Below are 18,642 nucleotides of genomic sequence, written 5' to 3'. Positions count from 1 at the left end.
TTTCCTGCAAGGAGGCCGTGTATTTGATCCTCCTTTTCTCCATTTTAGGTCAGGTTGAGAGTCAGTGACTGGCTCAAAGTCACCCAATAAGCTTCATGGGTGAGTGGGACTAGAACCCGGGGACCCCCAGTAGGAGCCAGTGTGCTGTAGTGGCTAAGGTGTTGGACTGGGAGTCAGGAGATCTGGGTTCTAGTCCCCACTCGGCCATGGAAACCCACTGGGTGACTTTGGGCCAGTCACATACACTCAGCCTAACCTACCTTACAGGGTTGTTGTTGTGAGGATAACATGGAGAGGAGGAGGATTATGTATGCCGCCTTGGGTTCCTTGGAGGGAAAAAGGCGGTCTAGAAATGTAATAAATATATAAATGTAATAATAAGTAAATAATAGTCCAAGTAGTCTAACCACAACACTGGCTCTCACCTCAAAGGTTTGCCACTGCTTTGGCAAGTAAGGGCAGCCATCTTTTTTTTCACAGTCATACCTCTGGGAAGGAAGGTGTTGTGTTGTTCCCCTTGGGAACACCTGGAAAATATGGAAGGAATACAGTCAGGCTGTTGATTGCAGTTCTGTTGTGGCTACAGCAAAGATTTGGTTATTAAAGTAAAAAATGGAAACGTTCTGCCCCCTTGTCTTTAATGGTAGCCCCCCCCCTCCCAATTTCCTGAAAATTAATAGATTTCACTCACTCACACACCCCAGATTGAATCTGTCTGTTTAGGTTCAGCTAATAACAGATTTGGTCAACAGCCATCCAGGATATTTGGAAACTGTTTTGATGATCACTGAAGTTCATACCCAAAGAATGTTACATGGCAACAAGGGAAGAGAAAGATCATGACTTGGCGCCGAAAAGATAACAATGTTGGTGCCAGGCGAGCCTTGTCGGGGAGATCATTCATTCTATCATTGGGGGGCCACCACTGAAAAGGCCCTCGCTTTTTCAGTGGTGGCCCCCCAATGATGGAATGATCTCCCCGACGAGGTTCGCCTGGCGCCAACATTGTTATCTTTTCGGCGCCAAGTCAAGATCTTTCTCTTCTCCCAGGCATTTAACAGCATTTAACAACATGAGCTTCATTTGTTTGTTTTTTAATGGATCCCAGAACTGCTGTTGTTTAAAATGGATACTGTTTTATACTGTTGTTTTTATATATATTTTGATGGTTTAAAATTTTGTATACTTTTTTTTTTTAATGTCCACTGTTTTTAACTTTTGTAAACTGCCCAGAGAGCTTCGGCTATGGGGCAGAATATAAATGAAATAAATAAATAAATACAGGCATTGGGTTGGCCCAACTTCACTCCTGACCTGTCCCTTTTCCCCCCCTCCCCACACAGAACTCAGAATTCCGGGAGTTTCTTCTCACCAAACTGATCAATGCCGAAAATGCCTGCTGCAAGTCAGACAAATTTGCAAAGCTTGAGGTAAGATGGGTTGACCTGGAACAGGTTAGAAGGGCAACAGCCTCGCTGGAGATACTTCTCACTTTGGGATAGCCACTGAATAGCATCCGTCAGTCTGCAGTTCCAGGGCAAAAAATCACGGTTTATCAAACCATTAATATATTTCCCATGCAATCTATGATTCTAGGGGCTGTTACTGGATCAAAGCCCCCCCCCCGCCCACTCACTCACTCGCCCGCCCGCAGCACTTACCTGAGGCTTCCACACACAACAGTGACCTGTCTGGCCTCCTCTCTGGACTGCTGTAGATTTAGCGTTGTAAACTACGGCAGCCAAAAACAACCATTTCTGTCTGTCGTAGCTTACCTCAGTAAATCTACAGCTGTCCAAAGAGGAGGCTGGGTGACGTCAGCATGCACAGAAGCCTCACATAAGTCCCACTCACCCCCCCCCCCCCCGCTGCTGCCTGCCCGCCCACGGGACGTACCGGAGGCCTCCACATGCGCTGGCAAACTGCCCAGCGTCCTCTCTGGCCTGCCATAGTTTGCAACACTTAATCGATGGCAGTCCAGAGAGGAGTCCAGGTTGCTCGCTAGCTGTAGGCTTCAAGTCCTTCCTGTGGGTTGGCAGGCAGGTGAGCAGGGGTGGGGGTGGGGTTAGCAGGTTAGAATATTTATTTCATTTAATTAAAAAAATTCTTGGCTGGATTTCAGGGCAGAAGCCCTCACAACATGGTTTACAGCAATAAATGCATAAACATATGTATCCTTCTATACTTTCCCAGATTTTCCAGTGCAGTGCTTGGCTCGAAAGACGTATATTATAAAAATGTGTATTTTAGGGGGAAATGTGTCCAAAAATCTGCATTTCAGGGGAAGACATACCCCAAAATGTGTATTTTAGGGGGAAATGCATACAATTTAGGAACCTAGGAAGCTGGTTTATACTGAGTTGGACTGTTGGTCCACCAAGCCCAGTTTTGTCTATGCTGACTGCCAGCAGCTGCCCAGGGTTTCAGGCAGGAGTTTTCTGAGGCCCACCTGGAGATGCTGAGAATCAAACCTGGGACCTTCTTTCTGCAAAGCATGTCCTCAACGACTGAGCTACAACCCTTCCCTAAATACACAATTTAAATGCACATTTGTGTGCAGTTTTAAAAACACACAGGCCTTTGCTAGACCTACCTGAAAGTCCGGTCGGGAGGAGGGGCGAGCCCGCGCTGCAGCTAGTGCGGGCTGTCGCCCCAGTCTATACGTCAGACGCGACCGGCTAAAGGAAAGCCCCGTTGCGTCCACCATTTTTTTTTTCATTTTTAAAGGGCCGGGTGCGCAGGAGCGCACGATCAACAAAGGTAAGTTTTTAAAAAAAAGGTTTCCCCGCTCCTCCTTGGCCCCGATCTCCCCCCGCCCCGATCTCCCCCCTGCCCACGATCTCTCCCCCTGCCCCATGCGCGGCTTCTCCCGGCTACGTGCGAGTAAGCCGCGTAGCCAAGAAAAGCTGAGGAACGGGCTAGACCTTCTGCGGTCCCAGGCTCAGCCCGGGACTGCGGAAATACCGGGCTACAAGTGGAGCCCATTACTCCGGGGCAAGGGAGGGTTGACCCCTGCCTACACCCGGGATCCCCTGCACGTCACCTGGATGCACAGGGGCGATCCCGGGTATCAGCCCAGGCTAACCCCTCGTCTAGCAAAGCCCACAGAGAAAATGGGACGGAACAGGCTTCCGATGGAACACATGTGAAACTGACCTGGGCTAGAACTGAACAGAATCCATCCATCCTTACTTCTGAGCCCATCAGGAGTGCAGCAGGGGCTGTTCCCTCTCTCAGTTAGCCTCCAAGCCCTTGCCTCCCCCGAAACCCCCTTTCCCCACACCTACCTCTTTGCCTGGCGCAGTGGCGCACCGTTTTGGCTGTGGCGATGAGAGGGAGTCTCTCTCTTACAAGGAAGTACACATCGTGTAAGATCCATTCTATCTGTGTTTCGTGGGTTGTCCAGTGCCTTTCATTTCACTGTCTGCCCATCGACGGAATCAGATTTCTCCCCAGTTTTCAAATATGCATGAATGTGAAGCCGCACAAATTTGCACGTACGCAAGTGCGCAAATTCCCCCCAAATGCATATTTTCACATGGGGGGGATGCGCAGTTTTGGCCAGGATTTGTGTGTGTGTGTGTGTGTGTGTGTTTCAAATTCCCAAAGGCTAGGAAAATGGTCGGTAAATCTATAGACTCCACCCAAAAGGGAGAAAGCCAGTTTGTAGCAGAATCTGTGCTTCAGATTCATAAAAATCCAAACTCATTTGTTCCATTGCAGATGTGTCCTAGAACCCTACTCTTTTCCCCTCCTCACCATACTCCTGATTTGCAACTGGGGTGACCTGTTAAGTGCCCGGGGTGGCCTGGGAGAAGAGACACTTCCTTCCCAGGCCCCGCAACTGCCTCCAAAGCAGCAGGTAAGGCAAGGTGGTGTTGCTGACCTCCTTTTGGATGCACCATTCTTGCCTTGCATCTGAGTTGCCATTCAGAGACCCCCACTACTTCCAAACGAACACAGCACATCAGAAACCACACTTTATGCCCCACCAATTCAACTTTGTCCTCCCTGCTTAAAATGATCTCTCGCGGATTAATCCACAAAAGCTTTAGTTGATTCATCTTGTTTAATCAGTAGATTAAAGCTTGCAGCTCTATTAATTACATGCGTATGCCAATTAAGGTCGGACTGCCTTCGCGAACATTCAGTTTCCTGAAACGTAGCGTATAGTTTCTATTCGTCCTGAACCCCACTGAGTCCTACTTTATTACCAAGCCCTCAAATCTCCCACATGAAATTACGGCCACGCAGGAGCCCTGTCTGTACCAAAGCGTAACGGTGGCTCAAAGAATACTATGGGTCGGGCTGCAATAGATTACTGCGCCTACGTAAAGGCTGGCTCAAGGATTATACCCTTCTGACTGGAGGCCAGGCGTTTGCTCTACATGCTGCCAGGGTGGTTCCTGCGCTTTAAAGAGCACAAATTCGCTTTCAGGGTGTGCCTAAGACTGCTCCAGCCCTGATTGACCGATGCAAAATTGGAGGGACTATTTCACCCGATTTCTCTAGGGGGAGGATAAATTCCCCATCAATTTGCAATGATGCTCACCGTGGCTGTAGCAAAGTGTCTTTCGTGTTGTGCCAATTGTGTTGGCAGCCTGGCTACGATTTGGCATCCTCCACAATGCCCGGGACTGAGTGTCATTCAGGGCAGGGGGAATAGTAGCCAACACAACAGTAATGGTGAAGAATACTTGAAGGTAATCCTGCAAAATGACCTTTATGTAGTGGGATGGGGGTGGGGAGGAAGGAGGAAAATCCCAGAAGATCTGAGCAGTTTTGGCTCAGCTCTCTCCGGAACTGCAGTTGGGAGGGGGCAGGGTGAAGAGAGGGCATAGCTCCGTGGTAGAGTAAATGCTTTGCATTCAGGAAGTCCCAAGTTTGATCTCCGGCATGTCCAAGTAGGACTTGGAAAAGGTGCCTGCTGAAACCCTGGAAAACCATTGCTGCTAGTCCAGTGTCGGCCATACTGGGCAGGATAAGGCAGCTTCCTAAGATCCTACCATCAACAGGAAGCATGATGGCTCCTTGACATTAGAGCAGCCATATTTTGATCAATCTAATCAATAGAAAAGTCAGACATTGGACACCGAGAAAAGTCGGAACAACAGTTTAAACGGTCTGTGTGCCACCCACACATACAGAAACTGGTTGCTCGCTTCTGTGAAAAGAGTTTGTGATGAGGCAGAATTTCCTCTTTCACCCAGTTGCTTTTGGTAACAAGTCAATGGCAGGACAGTTGCGGTTAGCTAGAGATTTCCGCGGTTGCAAACAGCTTTCTGCGCATGCTCTATTTTCTTGTCGAATTGACTAATAAAAAGCGGACACACCCAGAAATCCTCAGAGAAGAATTTCCTTGGCAAAGGTAACGCCTTCTCCCATTGCAATGTAAATGCCGCCCTTACTGTCAATAAACGTGTGTTACACCGTAAGAAGCGTCTTGGTAATGTTTGGGCCGCAACAGAAGCAAAATGAACTCATTAGAAGCAATCACGTTGCCTCAACTCGTCGTTTTAGGACCGGACGCGAGCTGCCCTGTTGGATAACCTCCATGACGAACTCCACGTCCACACACAGCTGATGCTTGGCCTGGGATCTGAGGAAGACAAGTTGGAGAATGGAGGCCATGGAGGATTCTTGGAATCATTTAAGGTAAAGGAGATGTGCCCAACGTCTGGCAGGTCTGAGGCCTAGTCTGGTCTCAGAGAGCCAAAGGTGAGGGATCGAAACATAACCCCAATTGGTGCAGGCCCCTTGATGGAAACGTCATGGCAATATTTGATTCCATACCTCGCCCTTTTGGACAGGACCAGCCCCAGGCTGGAGGAGGCCTCGGGCAAAATGGCCTCAGGGGCGGTATGTGTGTGTGTGTGTGTGTCCTGTCAGTGGGCCATGGTGGGCCTACCAGATGCCAGTGGCGGTGCTCCAAGCAGTACCATGTTTTTGATCTCCCGTAATGCCCAAATTATATGGTTGAAAAGTTGTACGTTTGAAGTGCCAGGCTGGGGAAATAATAATCGAGGGGGAAAGGCTGGGAAGGCAATCTCAGTGGGTGCTGCCCAGCGATGCCAGGTGAGGACATTGGCCCTGTTTAGGGCTAATTAACGACGTCATGTAGGGGATCCGTGATTTATTTTTACTTAAAAGGAGGAGTGTGGGCCCTGAGCTGGACTGGAGCACTAATACAGGGAGAGGGTTGTGTAGCCTTTCTCCCATGACATTTTCCTTCCTTAAGTTACCCCGAAGCTGTTGTTTGACCCCTTTGGGGGAGAAAATATCATGCTGGGATTCCCCCCTCCCCACCGTGGCATAAATGGCAGCTTGACATCTGTATCTTGATGTGTGCAATTGAGGTCAGGAAAATAGCGACTGCCTATTTTATTCCCCCAGTTAGCTGGGGGAAAGGTAATAAAGGCCAGGGAAGGCAACGGAAAACCACCCCGCTATAAGGCCTGCCAAGAAAACGTCAGCGAAAGCTGGCGTCCCTCCAAGAGTCAGTAATGACTCAGTGCTTGCACGAGAGGTTCCTTTCCTTTCCTCAAGTAAATCACACTGCAATGCTATACGTGTCTTTCCAGACGTGTGTTCCACGGAGTACAAACAGGCCTGAATCCTAGCTTAGTGTATGTAACAGGACATGTTTAGTGAATGTAAACTGGGCATGTTTAGCCTGGAGAAGAGAAGATTTAGGGGAGACAAAGGGCTTTGCTAGATGAGGGGTTAGCTTGGGCTGATACCCGGGATCGCCCTGTGCATCCAGATGGGATCCCAGGGGATCCCGGGTTTAGGTAGGGGTCAACCCTCCCTTGCCCTGGGGTAATGGGCTCCACTTGTAGCCCGGTATTTCCACAGTCCCAGGCTGAGCCTGGGGCCGCGGAAGGTCTAGCCCGTTCCGCGGCTTTTCCCGGCTACGCAGCTTACTCGTGCATATCCGGGAGAAGCCGCGTACAGGGCAGAGAGAGAGATCATGACCGGGGGGGGGGGAGATAGCGGCCAGGGGGGGAGATCAGGGCCAGTGGGGAGATCAGGGCCAGGTGGGGAGATCAGGGAAACCTTTTTTAAAAAACAAACAAACTTACCTTTTGGCGCTTTTGCGCTCCTCGCACCCGGCCCTTTAAAAATTAAAAAATGACGGACGGGGCTTTCCTTTAGCCCGTCGCGTCTGACATATAGACCGGGGCGACAGCCTGCGCTAGCTGTAGCGCGGGCTCGCCCCTCCTCCCGACCGGACTTTCAGGTAGGTCTAGCAAAGGCCAAAACAGCACTCTTCAAATACTTAAAAGACTGTCCCTCAGAGAAGGCCAGGATCTCTTCTCAATCCTCCAAGGGTGCAGGACATGGAATAACGGGCTCAAGTTACAGGAAGCCAGACTCCGGCTGGACATCAGGAAGAACTTCCTGACTGTTAGAGCAGTATGATGATGGAACCAATTACCTAGGGAGCTTGTGGGCTCTCCCACACTAGAGGCCTTCAAGAGGCAGCTGGACAACCACCTGTCAGGAATGCTTTAAGGTGGATTCCTGCATGGAGCAGGGACTCAATGGCCTTGTAGGCCCCTTCCAACTCTGCTATTCTATTATTCTTCCTGCGTACCAAACTACTGCAGCAGCCACCTCTGCCTGGAATGTCACTGAAATGCTTGTCAGAAACACCAATTCCTTACGATCCCCTGACATGTCAGCGTTAATGTCTTCCCTTGCCTTTCGCCTGGTATGAAATTGGACTTTCTTGCTTTTTTGGCATTGCAGGGTATCCCAGGGCTTGCGAGGAAGACAACTGTCAGAATAATTGGGCAGCTGCCATTTTACCTTTGGACAGCCCTGCTGGTCTGCTTGATAGCTTATTTGCTTCTCAGCGTGTTTCCCGCGTAAATACATACAGGGTCAAGAAATGAGAAGCAGAGGTGTTCCACCCACCCCAGGATGTGGCAGGAAATCGCAGGGGTTCATTCTCACTTTGTTACCACTTTTCACAGACTGCCGGGGTGGGTGGGTGGGAACTGGTTTCTCTTCCATTATATCTAAAGTCAGATGTAAGCGACTTGACGAAGGCTGATACGTTGAGTTCAGTCACTCTCATTCTTTGAATGACACTCAACACTGGTTTACTTTTGTTCTCCCTCCTCCTGCTTTTCCACCTTCCAGATATTCCCAACCTTCTCCTCATCTGAATTTCTCTTTCCATTTTTGAGTTCCAAATTATTGATTTTCTGAAGAAGAATCAATGCATTGAGAATCATCCTGTCAGGGTCCGGGGTGTGGGGCGGCAAGGCCTCAGCGCAGGAACGCCAGGGCTGGGATGGACGGCGGTGGAACCAGCAAACAGAGTCCAGGGAGGGCGGGAGGCAAAGGGCCTGGTCAGGAGAAACAGAAGGTCAGGCAAGGTCCGGGATTGCAGGCTGCAGCAGGCACAGGACACCCTGCTGCTGTGGCAAAACTAGAGTGGAAATGCAGTTCTTATATAGCCCTTTCCTGGCTGCTCCCAGCTGGTCTGCATCAGTCCACCTGTGAGTGCTTGATGATATGAGCCTGGATCCTCAACTACTCTGCGGCCGGCAAGGGGCACTGCAGCCACCAGGTGGTGCTGCAGGACAGAACCTGACACATCCGTTCCTTCACGTTTTATGTTTTATTTTTACGTTTTGCAAAAAAATTAAAAAAAATAAAAAGCAGTCTTGCTGAGATCCTGGGGTGACGGCTCAGGGTGAGCGCAGAAAAATCAACCACATTGGAACCTCCTTCGGTGTTTCATGTAGAGGTCGCTTCACTTTGGTCTGCTTTGATGATGACCTGCTTCACTTTGGAGCCAGAGTAGAGCCCGAGTTTAGTTTCCCAAACTTTAGTTATCTTCCCATGGAGCTGACTTGGTGGGGGGTTGCCCCCCTCCAGCCACTGACTTACATAGGGGGGAAATGAAATTGCCCCCTCCCTGCAATGGTTGATGTATGGTGGGGAAATCCACCTTGAATCCAGGACCCTTGAAGTATCAGGGTCCATCCTTGGGGGTTGACCGCCCCCCACTAGCTATTTTTAGGGTGCAAACTATATTCCTCTGCCTTGACAGCAGTCCCAGAGCAAGTGGAGTCTGCTCTGAAAGCATGCATTGGAGCTCTGACAGCTGCCCTAATGCCCCACGAAGCCTGTTGCAAGTCTGAAGCATCGGGAGAGCCCACTTGCCTCTGGACTGCTTTGGGGAAGGACCACTTTGCCATTTGTTCATTAATAGCCTGGGACCAGGATACCTAAAGAAATGTATCATATGTATTAGGGCTGTGCACAGACCCCCCAATCCGCTTCGTGGCCCGATCCGGATCGGGCCTGATCCTCTTCACGCCGCTCCGCCCGTCTCCCGCTCTGCTCTGCTCTGCGGAGCGAGATCCAGCTTCGCCGCCATCGCCAAATGGACAGTGGCAGCGGTGCAAGATAATCCACCCCCACCCCCTTACCTGTGTCTGTCATTGCGGGCTTCGATTGAGGCCCCAGATTGAAGCCGGAAGAAGCCTCAGCCTTCACTTCCGGCTTCAACCGGGGCCTCAATTGAAGCCCGCGACGGACGCAGGTAAGCGTCCCTCCTCCCTGCTCCCTTACCTGGGTCCGCCACTGCCACCACCACATGGATGGCGGCACCAGCAGCGCCAAGTAGGCCAGCCCCCCGCCCCTTACCTGCGTCCGTCGCGGGCTTCAATTGAGGCCCCGGTTGAAGCTGGAAGAGGCCTCGGCCTTCACTTCCGGCTTCAACCGGGGCCTCAATTGAAGCCCACGACAGACGCAGGTAAGCGTCCCTCCTCCCTGCTCCCTTACCTGGCGCCGCCGCCGCATGGATGGATGGCGGCGCCAGTGGTGCCAGATGAGTCCCCCCCCACCTACATGCAGGTGGAGCTCCAGATTGAGGCGATCCTCTTCGCCTCGATCCACAGCCCCCCCGCCTCTCTTCGCCTCTGCCTTTTCCGGAGGCGAATCAGGCCGCCTCGCTCCTGCTTCTCTGAACTGAAGAGAAGCAGAGCACAGCCCTAATATGTATCAACTCAGACCCTTCGGTCATCTTTAGAGGCCCTTCTCTGGATCCCTCCACAGATGGTTTTCTACAAGAGACAGGACCTTCTGAGCTGTGGCCCCTATTTATGGAATGCGCTCCCTAAAGAGGTTCACCTGGTGCATACATTGATATCTTTTTGGTGCCAGGCAAAGACCTTTTTTTTCCAGGCATTCTAGAGAGCAGTTTTTAGATTGTTATAACTGTTCTTTATATCGTTATATTTATCAATTCCTGTGTTGTTTGTCATTTTGTATTGTATCTTACCCTTTTAAATGTTTGCATTGTGTTTTATCCTTTTAACTATTTGTACTGTAATTTATTCTTTTAACAGATTGCAGTCTGCCTAGAGAATGGACAGTCTTTATTGGGCAGACTAAAATATGTTTACTAAACAAACAAACAAATAGGAGGTCAAACTATCTCCCAAGCAGCCCCCTTTTAAAAGATCTGGTATTCAGGCAGTATCTGAAGCACAAGATTCTTTTTTGGGCAGCATTTTACTAATTTTATGTGTACTTGGGATGATATCCAGGTGGGACTTTAGGGCAGACTTCAGAATGAACGGGAGTGCCTGCAAATGCTGCAGAACATTTTGAAGTGAATGGAGTAATACTTATTATCTTTTAAAGATCTCTGCCCCTCTCTAAGGTCTACAATTCTAAGAACTAAAAAGTCTAGACTCTAAAGTTACCTAATTACACCCCTGGTGCAATTATCTCCAGTTCTTAAACATCCCAGACATAATCTTACCTGTAATTCACAGACATGCCTGGTTTTCACCAGGTCATGCCCTAAAACAGAATATAAATGCAGAGAATCCAAACACACAGGTAGATAAGCATGCTGGCGTTTGCATTCAAGCATTGGTTCAGCCAGAGCCTGCCTTGAGCAGAGGGCTGGACTAAATGATCTCTAAGTCCCCTTTGAATTCTACGATTCCATGATTTTTCTCTCTGTAATGATGTATATGAGATTAATAAACCACAAACTGTGGATTTTTGTTTTGTTTTGTCTTGATTTATTTTGAAGATAGTACATGTGTGTGCATATGTTATAACGTGTAATGTTTGTGTGACCCTCTCTAGCTGCTACATCAATCATTTTGGAAATGATTGTGTCCATCATCCATTGCCCTTTCACAGGGCTTAGAAGTTCCATGAGATTTTGCGGGAGGCCGTGGAGCATGTGCGAGACAAGCGACTATTTATTTATTTATATATTCGAATCTTTCTAGGCTGCCTGTTTGGGCAAAGCCCTGAGACAGCAGCTTATATGAAACAACCACACAGTGGTTCAAGGATACAGTGATTGAAAACAGCAGTCTAAAGTAGGGCTGTGCACGGACAACCCATTTCGTTTTGGAGCCCATTTCGGACCTTCCGAAACAGGCCCATTTCATTTCGGGTCGTTTCGGGACCACCACCACCCCGTTTCGTTTCGGATCCGAATCCGAAGAAAAATTCGGACCTCCGAAATGCTATTCGGACGCCATTTTTTTCCATTGAAAAGAAACGCCTGTAGCTACTTCATTTTTCATGATAGAACAATGACATTTGGTGAGCTTACAGATACCTTGGAGATGCTTATGTGTGTCCAATTTTAGACAGCTCTTTCCATCGGTTTTCTTGCAATGATTTTTTTTAAAAATGTGAGTTCCAGTCATTTCAAAGTGCTATAACTTCCTCATTTTTCCAGAAACACACATGTAACTTTGCCTCGTTGTAGAACATAAGCAGGGTTCCAGCTTGTCTGCATCCTTCTTGAATTGTGGAGCATCTCTCTTAGGGTCAAAGCCACTTCTGGCCACCGAAAACATCTGCACCTCCATTCACAGCATGAGAACAATTAATTATATCACATTTGTAGATGTCTGGACACGGCTTTAGCATCAAGCAACCCCAGGGAAACTGCTGGAAAAAGTGCAGAAAAGGGCAACTAAAATGATCAGGGGGCTGGAGTATCTCCCCTAGGAGGGAAGGTGACAACAGCTGGGATTGTTTAGCTTGGGAAAAAGGAGGCTGCTACGATAGAGGGATACAAAATGATGCAGGGTGTGGCGAATGAGGACAGGGAGACATTTGTCTCCCTCTCTCAAAATACGAGAACCCAAATGGGTCACATCCCATGAAGCTGATGGGTGGGAGAGTTAGGACAGAGGAAAGGAAGGACTTCTTCACACAGCACAGAGTTAAATTATGGAACTCACTACCAGAAGATGTAGTGCTGGCCACCAATTCGGATGGCTTTAAAAGGGGGTTAGATAAATTCCTGGAGGAGAGGGCTGTCCATGGCTACTAGCCCTGATGGCTATGGGCTACCTCCAGTATCCAAGGCAGTAAGTCTGTGTACAGCAGTTGCTGGGGAATATGGGTGGGAGGGTGTCATGCTTTGTTGGTCCCTGGTCGACAGCTGGTTGGCCCCTGTGTGAACAGAGTGCTGGGCTAGATGGACCCTTGGTCTGATCCAGCAGGGCACGTCTTATGCTCTTGTTTATTTATTTATTTATTTATTTCATTTATATACCGCCCCATAGCCGAAGCTCTCTGGGTGGTTTACAAAGGTTCTTATGACCAGTTCCAGTGGGTAAGACAGCTGCAGCCATTCCTGCACAGGGACAGCCTGGTTGCTTTGAGTCTGTGAGCCAAGCTGCAAACCGTTCCCCAAACTCCAGTATATATATATTGTGCACATTTAGTATGAGAGGGGGAGGTTCTACAATTTGTGCAAATTATGGCCAAATTTACACAAATTTGGCCATAATTTGTGCAAATTTAGCCGTAACTTGTGCAAATTGCTCAGGAATTTATGCAATTTGCAGAACTTTCGAAAAAGAAAAGGAGCAAAATTCCCAGAAAGTCCATGAAGGAAATCCATGAACTTGCTGCAGATTGAGTGGAGTGCCACAGTGAGAACCAGAACAAATCCCAAGGGGATGAGCCGAAGCAAACCCATTGAACACCACTCCCCAAATGGATTTCTCAAACATCCCAAGGTAACGTTGAAGGCTGAATGCACCCTTGGTGGTCTTCCTGGATCCTTTTTGGATTTGCAAGAGACACCAGCATGGGTTCATTTTAGGGCTGTGCTCCGCTTCTCCTCAGACAGGAGAAGCAGAAGCAGATTGGGGTGCTTCGCCTCCCCTTAAGGCAGAGGCGAAGAGGATCGGGGGAGCAGCGGAGCGTCGCGGAGCGGATCGAGGTAAAGGCGGATCCTTCGCCTTGATCCGGAGCTCCGCAAAAAAGGTAAGGGGGGGTTACTTGCCCTGCCACTGCTGCTGCTGCCCGTGTGGTGACAGTGGCAGAGCCAGGTAAGGGGGCAAGGGGGAGGGTGGTCTTACCTGCATCCGTCCGCGGCCCCGTGGCTGCTTCAACTGAGCCCCTCCTCGGGCTCAGTTGAAGCAGCCGCGGGGCCGCGGACAGATGCAGGTAAGGGGGAGGAAGGAGGGGGTGGTTACCTGGCCCTGCCGCCGCTGCCTGTGTGTTGACAACGGCAGAGCCAAGTAAGGGGGCAAGGGGGAGGAAGCTCTTACCTGCATCCGTTGTGGCCCGTCACCAGCTTCACTAGTCCCGCGGCTCAACCAGGAAGTGTAGGCCGCAAGCATGGCCTACAGTTCCTGGTTGAGCCGCAGACTCTAGTGAAGCTGGCGGCGGGCCGGGATGGAAACAGGTAAGAGGGAGGAGGGAGGGGGGCCTTACCTGGCGCCGCCCCCCACCGCTGCGGAGCTCTGATTCGGAGCCGGAGCTCCGCAGCGGACCCTAGGAGAATCAAGGCGGGGTGGAGGGGTGCACAGCCCTAGTTCATTCACTCCCAGGCATCAATATATCAAGCGCTATGTTGAATATTTCTTTTATTACCACTTGCATTCAATGGATTGTAACCACACATCCACACGCAAATACCCCTCACATCCACCCAACCCCCCTGCCCTTAGTCTCCTGACCAATGGATGGGGGCAGACGGTGTTCCTGTCCTTCATCTCTACCATCCCAGGCCTGGAGATGATGCCAGCTGATGAGCTGTCCAAATCTGAAGCAGGTGAATGATATACCCAGCAGAACTGACACACACCCAGCTTCATGAACCTTGTGACACACCAATAACGGTAGCAAGTCAGAGAAAGTGGATCTGTCTGCTGCAGATGCAGTCTCTGCCCAAGCAGAAAATTGCACTGCTGAGCCATTTTACAAGGGCAATCACCACAAAACCGGGGGCAGAGGGCCCAAGAGCCAGAGAAAGTGGCTTCAGTTGGAGGGCTGTCCAGTGCTGCAGTTAGCTAATGAGGCCCCATTTGTCAGGATAAAAATAGCGATGTGGGGCATTTCCTTTTGCAAGTACTTAAGGATGGAAATTTCCATTTTCATTCAATTTGATGCAAAAGACATTGCATCAGATTGCAATGAAAATGGCAATCAAATGTCTGTTGCATCAAATGTCTGTTGCATCAAATCAAATTGCATCAAATGTCTGTGAAATTCTTGTGAGTTTGCTGTTTATTCGTTCAGTCGCTTCCGACTCTTCGTGACTTCATGGACCAGCCCACGCCAGAGCTTTCTGTCGGCCGTCGCCACCCCTAGCTCCCCCAAGGTCAAGTCTGTCACCTCCAGAATATCATCCCTCCATCTTGCCCTTGGTCAGCCCCTCTTCCTTTTGCCTTCCGCTTTCCCTAGCATCAGCCTCTTCTCCAGGGTCTCCTGTCTTCTCATTATGTGGCCAAAGTACTTCAGTTTTGCCTTTAATACCATTCCCTGAAGTGAGCAGTCTGGCTTTATTTCCTGGAGTATGGACTGGTTTGATCTTCTTGCAGTCCAAGACACTCTTATTTATGAGGTGGCTGCACAGTACATTTAGGAGAGTTGATCTGTCTTCTCTTGTGCAATCATCTCCCTGGTGGTCTGCGGCCTCCCTGACTTCCCACACTTCAGTTAAAGCCCGAAGGAAGATGTCATGTGGTAGCTCCTCCCCAGGCAACAAGGAAGGAAGCCCAGGCAGCCAGGGAGGTTGCAAAGTGAAGGAGACATGTGAAAGAAAGAAAGAAAGAAAGAAAGAAAAAAAGAAAGAAAGGAAAGGAAGAAAGGAAGAAAGGAAGAAAGAAAGAAAGAAAGAAAGAAAGAAAGAAAGAAAGAAAGGAAAGGAAGAAAGAAAGGAAGAAAGGAAAGGAAGAAAGAAAGGAAGAAAGAAAAAGGAAGGAAGGAAGGAAGGAAGGAAGAACAGACAGACAGACAGACAGACAGACTGACTGACTGAATGAATGAATGAATGAATGAATGACACTTGGCCACCTCACTATGATGAGGTAAAACATTTAGAGGGTCCTGAGAACGAGGCAGAAAACCAGAAGCCCTTTTCGTGAGGGAAGAAAACATTCAGTAAACTGGAGACTGATTTTGGCACGGCACTAAATTTAGCACGTCATGTCTTGAAATTGCAATCAAGCATATTTATCCCTCAAGTAATTTGGGAAATTATATAATTTGAGTGTGTGTGTGGTCAGGAAGAGGAAGTGACTAGTACTTCCTGTACTTCTTTTCTCTCTGTAACGTTCTTCACGCTTTTTCGCGTATTGCACATTGACCATAGAACCCGTTGCCAGTTGGTATTTATTTCAATTGATTCTCTGCTCCTTTTTAATCAACAACATTAGACTCATTTGTTTCCATTAGCCTGTGACTAATTGTTTTTGGCCTTCTCGTCCTATGATTTCTCTTCTTCTTATAATGTTGAACACCGCCATTTTATTTCTGTCTATGTAAACATGCGAGCCTATACAGTGGCTACATTGTATTTTTACGCACAGCTTTGTTTTATGAGCGCTTCACATCAGCACCATTATGGCAGTCAAAGAAAGCTTACAGACGTGTACTGTAATGCTGTCAGGTTAGCTATAAATGGTTAGAAATGTTGTGGGCACCTGACTGAGTCCGGGAGGGTGTTGGACTCCCCCCCAACCCACGGCTCAGCGAGCCCCCCGCCTGCAGAGCTGCGTGAGCAGCCGGGACTTACCAGACCTATCCTCCATGGAAGTCACGGTTTTAACACAAGATGTGGGCTCTAGACAAAGGTGGGTGTAAAGGGCAATTTCCGCAACGTTAGAGGCCTCTAATTTGCAGAAATCACCCTTTATGGTCGCCCTTGTACACAACGAGCCTCGTGTGGCGCAGAGCGGTAAAGCAGCAGTTTCTGCAGCTGAAACTCTCCCCACGGCCTGAGTTCGATCCCAGCGGAAGCTGGTTTCAGGCAGCCGGCTCGGGTCGACTCAGCCTTCCATCCTCCTGAGGTCGGTAAAATGAGGACCCAGTTAGCTGGGGGAAAGGTAATAACGGCCAGGGAAGGCAACGGCAAACCACCCCGCTATAAGGCCTGCCAAGAAAACGTCAGCGAAAGCTGGCGTCCCTCCAAGAGTCAGTAATGACTCAGTGCTTGCACGAGAGGTTCCTTTCCTTTTCCTTGTACACAACATTAGATATATCGAAATTGAGATCCCCCATCTTGCATTAAAATGGCGGCAATCCCAGACCACTTCTTGAGCCCTCCAGGGGTTCATGCAACCTGGCTCGTGTAGGCAGGCTGTAGCAGCAGCTCCTTGAGTGCCCATCAAGCACGGTTTCAGGTGAGTCCGTCCATCCCTGTAAATAGAACAAGTGGGATCCCATAAGAAAACATGGCAGTGTATTTGTCAGGTATAGGTTTCAGCAAGTTGTAGTTAGATTTATTAGAACTAGTTAGGAATGTCTGTGCAAGTTTATCTCTGTCAGGATTCTCAGGGAAAGGGTTCACACACTCCTCCGCTCTCTGACCTTGACCCATTTCGAGTTCCTTGGGGAAGTGATGGAGTGTTTAGAAAGGTGGGGAGGGCTTGTTGAAGGAGTCACTCAGATTGTAGTGTCGTCTTGATGGGCTGAGCAGTGTTGCCCCTGTCTGTCAGGTGGTTTGGAACAGGCCCACGCCTCCCTTTACGAGCTGGAGCAAAGGCAAGGAGCCTTTGCTAGGATCATCTTTTGACTCATGGCTCAAAAAGCCTCCCTGTTTGGATCCATCACCGTTTGGGAATTTGAAAGCACTCTGCACATGCATTGGATTTCTAAGGACTGTGCCATGAAAGTACTGTGAGGCTTTTCATAGACTTGAACTCTCATTTGTTGTGGATTGTGTGTTTGTTCATCAACCGCTCAGTGTAAGGGTAGACAGTATTTTTTCTTCCAAACTGGTTGGCATGGGTGCATCCCCAGTTTGGTATTAGAGAATTTCTGTTGTTGTTGTTGTTCTTCCCTGTGAGATAGGTTAGTCTGAAAGACTGGTTGAAGGTCACCTTATAAGCATAGTAGGAGCTTGAATCTGGGTCAGCCAGATCCTAACACTCTAACCACTACTCCACACTGGCCATCTGGTTATGACAATCTGCTGCAAAATGTTGCAGAGTGGAAAGCTCCTTTTCAGGTTTCCAGCCAGCCAGACATCCCCACTTCCAGGATAATCCATTCTAGCCATTTTCCAGTCGTCGTCCCCCAACAGTCAGTCAGCATTCTGCGTCCACTGAGCATGCTCAGTCTTCATGGGGCTGTTTAATCTCAATCTGCCACTTCCTCTTGTTCCACCCGGCAGAGAGCCATCCGAGTCCGTAGTCATTCCATGGAAACCATGGTTGGAAGCCAGAAGAAACACCAGAGTGGAGGAATCCCTGGAAGCCTGAGTGGGGGGATTGCACACAACAGTGTCGAAATAACCAAGACCACCTTCTCTGTAAGTATAGCACAGAAGGGGGTGTCTTCAGAAAAAGACATGGCCCCCTGGAAGCATGTCCATCCTGTAATCTACGCTTGTTGGGATCAAACTTTTTTGTTTGTATTTTGGCATGAGGGCAATGGTAGGGTGACCAACTGTCAGGATTTCCCCGGATTTGTCCTGGTTTTTGTTCTTTCCATGGTGTCAGGGGGGATTTTCTATCATTTTCAATAATGTCCTGGAATGACACACCTTCCCCTTTAAGGCTGCCATTAGCATGGCAGGAGGGAGTGACATGCTTTCTTGAGGCACATCATTCCCCCACCCCGAGCTCCAATTGAGGTCTGAAAGGGGAAAGTGGGTCATTCGTGGACATTATAGAAAAGGCCCCAATTGGAGTGGATGGTGGTGGTGCAGAATGAAATCCTTTCCCCTCCTCCACTCCAATCGGGTTCTTTAAGGTGGCGGGGGAATAACGTATTTTCTGCAGGACTCAGAAAGCTGCTTCCCCCCACACACACTAGGTGTCCTCTTTTTTGGTTTCCCAAATATGGTCACCCTATGCAATGGAGATTCACAGATTAGCAAAGGTAGGGAAACGACAGATCCCTGCCCCAAGGCGATTCCAATTTAAATTGCAGTGGAGGTATAGAATTATTATTATTATTATTAATATTATTTCATTCATTCATTCATTCATTCATTGTTATTTATTACGGTCACAGACCAGCAAAATCAACACCAAAACATACGAAGGATAGATAAAAAGTGACATAAAAACAAAATACAACTTGGTGAGTTGCTTCTCTCAGAAGGATTGCAGTGTTATTTTTCTAATTTGCATTGAGGTCATGAGAAACTTAGAGACCCTTTCACATCCCTTA

At 48.8% G+C, this 18,642-nt stretch overlaps 1 protein-coding gene across 3 annotated transcripts in view; it reads left to right on the top strand.

The window, feature by feature from the left end:
- RAP1GAP2 (RAP1 GTPase activating protein 2) overlaps positions 1-18,642 on the top strand; it is a 141,349-nt gene that overhangs the window by 106,934 nt on the left and 15,773 nt on the right. For all 3 annotated transcript variants that reach the window (XM_063146835.1, XM_063146834.1, XM_063146836.1), the window contains 3 exons: positions 1,344-1,430; positions 5,521-5,655; positions 17,639-17,776. In XM_063146835.1, coding sequence (XP_063002905.1) covers positions 1,344-1,430; positions 5,521-5,655; positions 17,639-17,776 — 360 coding nt within the window. The remainder of the gene's footprint in view (positions 1-1,343; positions 1,431-5,520; positions 5,656-17,638; positions 17,777-18,642) is intronic.

Source organism: Elgaria multicarinata, chromosome 22 (genome assembly GCF_023053635.1).
Source record: "Elgaria multicarinata webbii isolate HBS135686 ecotype San Diego chromosome 22, rElgMul1.1.pri, whole genome shotgun sequence".
NCBI lineage: Eukaryota > Metazoa > Chordata > Lepidosauria > Squamata > Anguidae > Elgaria > Elgaria multicarinata.
The sequence above is the reverse complement of the archived record's forward strand: the minus strand, read 5'-3'. Positions and strand labels throughout refer to the sequence as shown.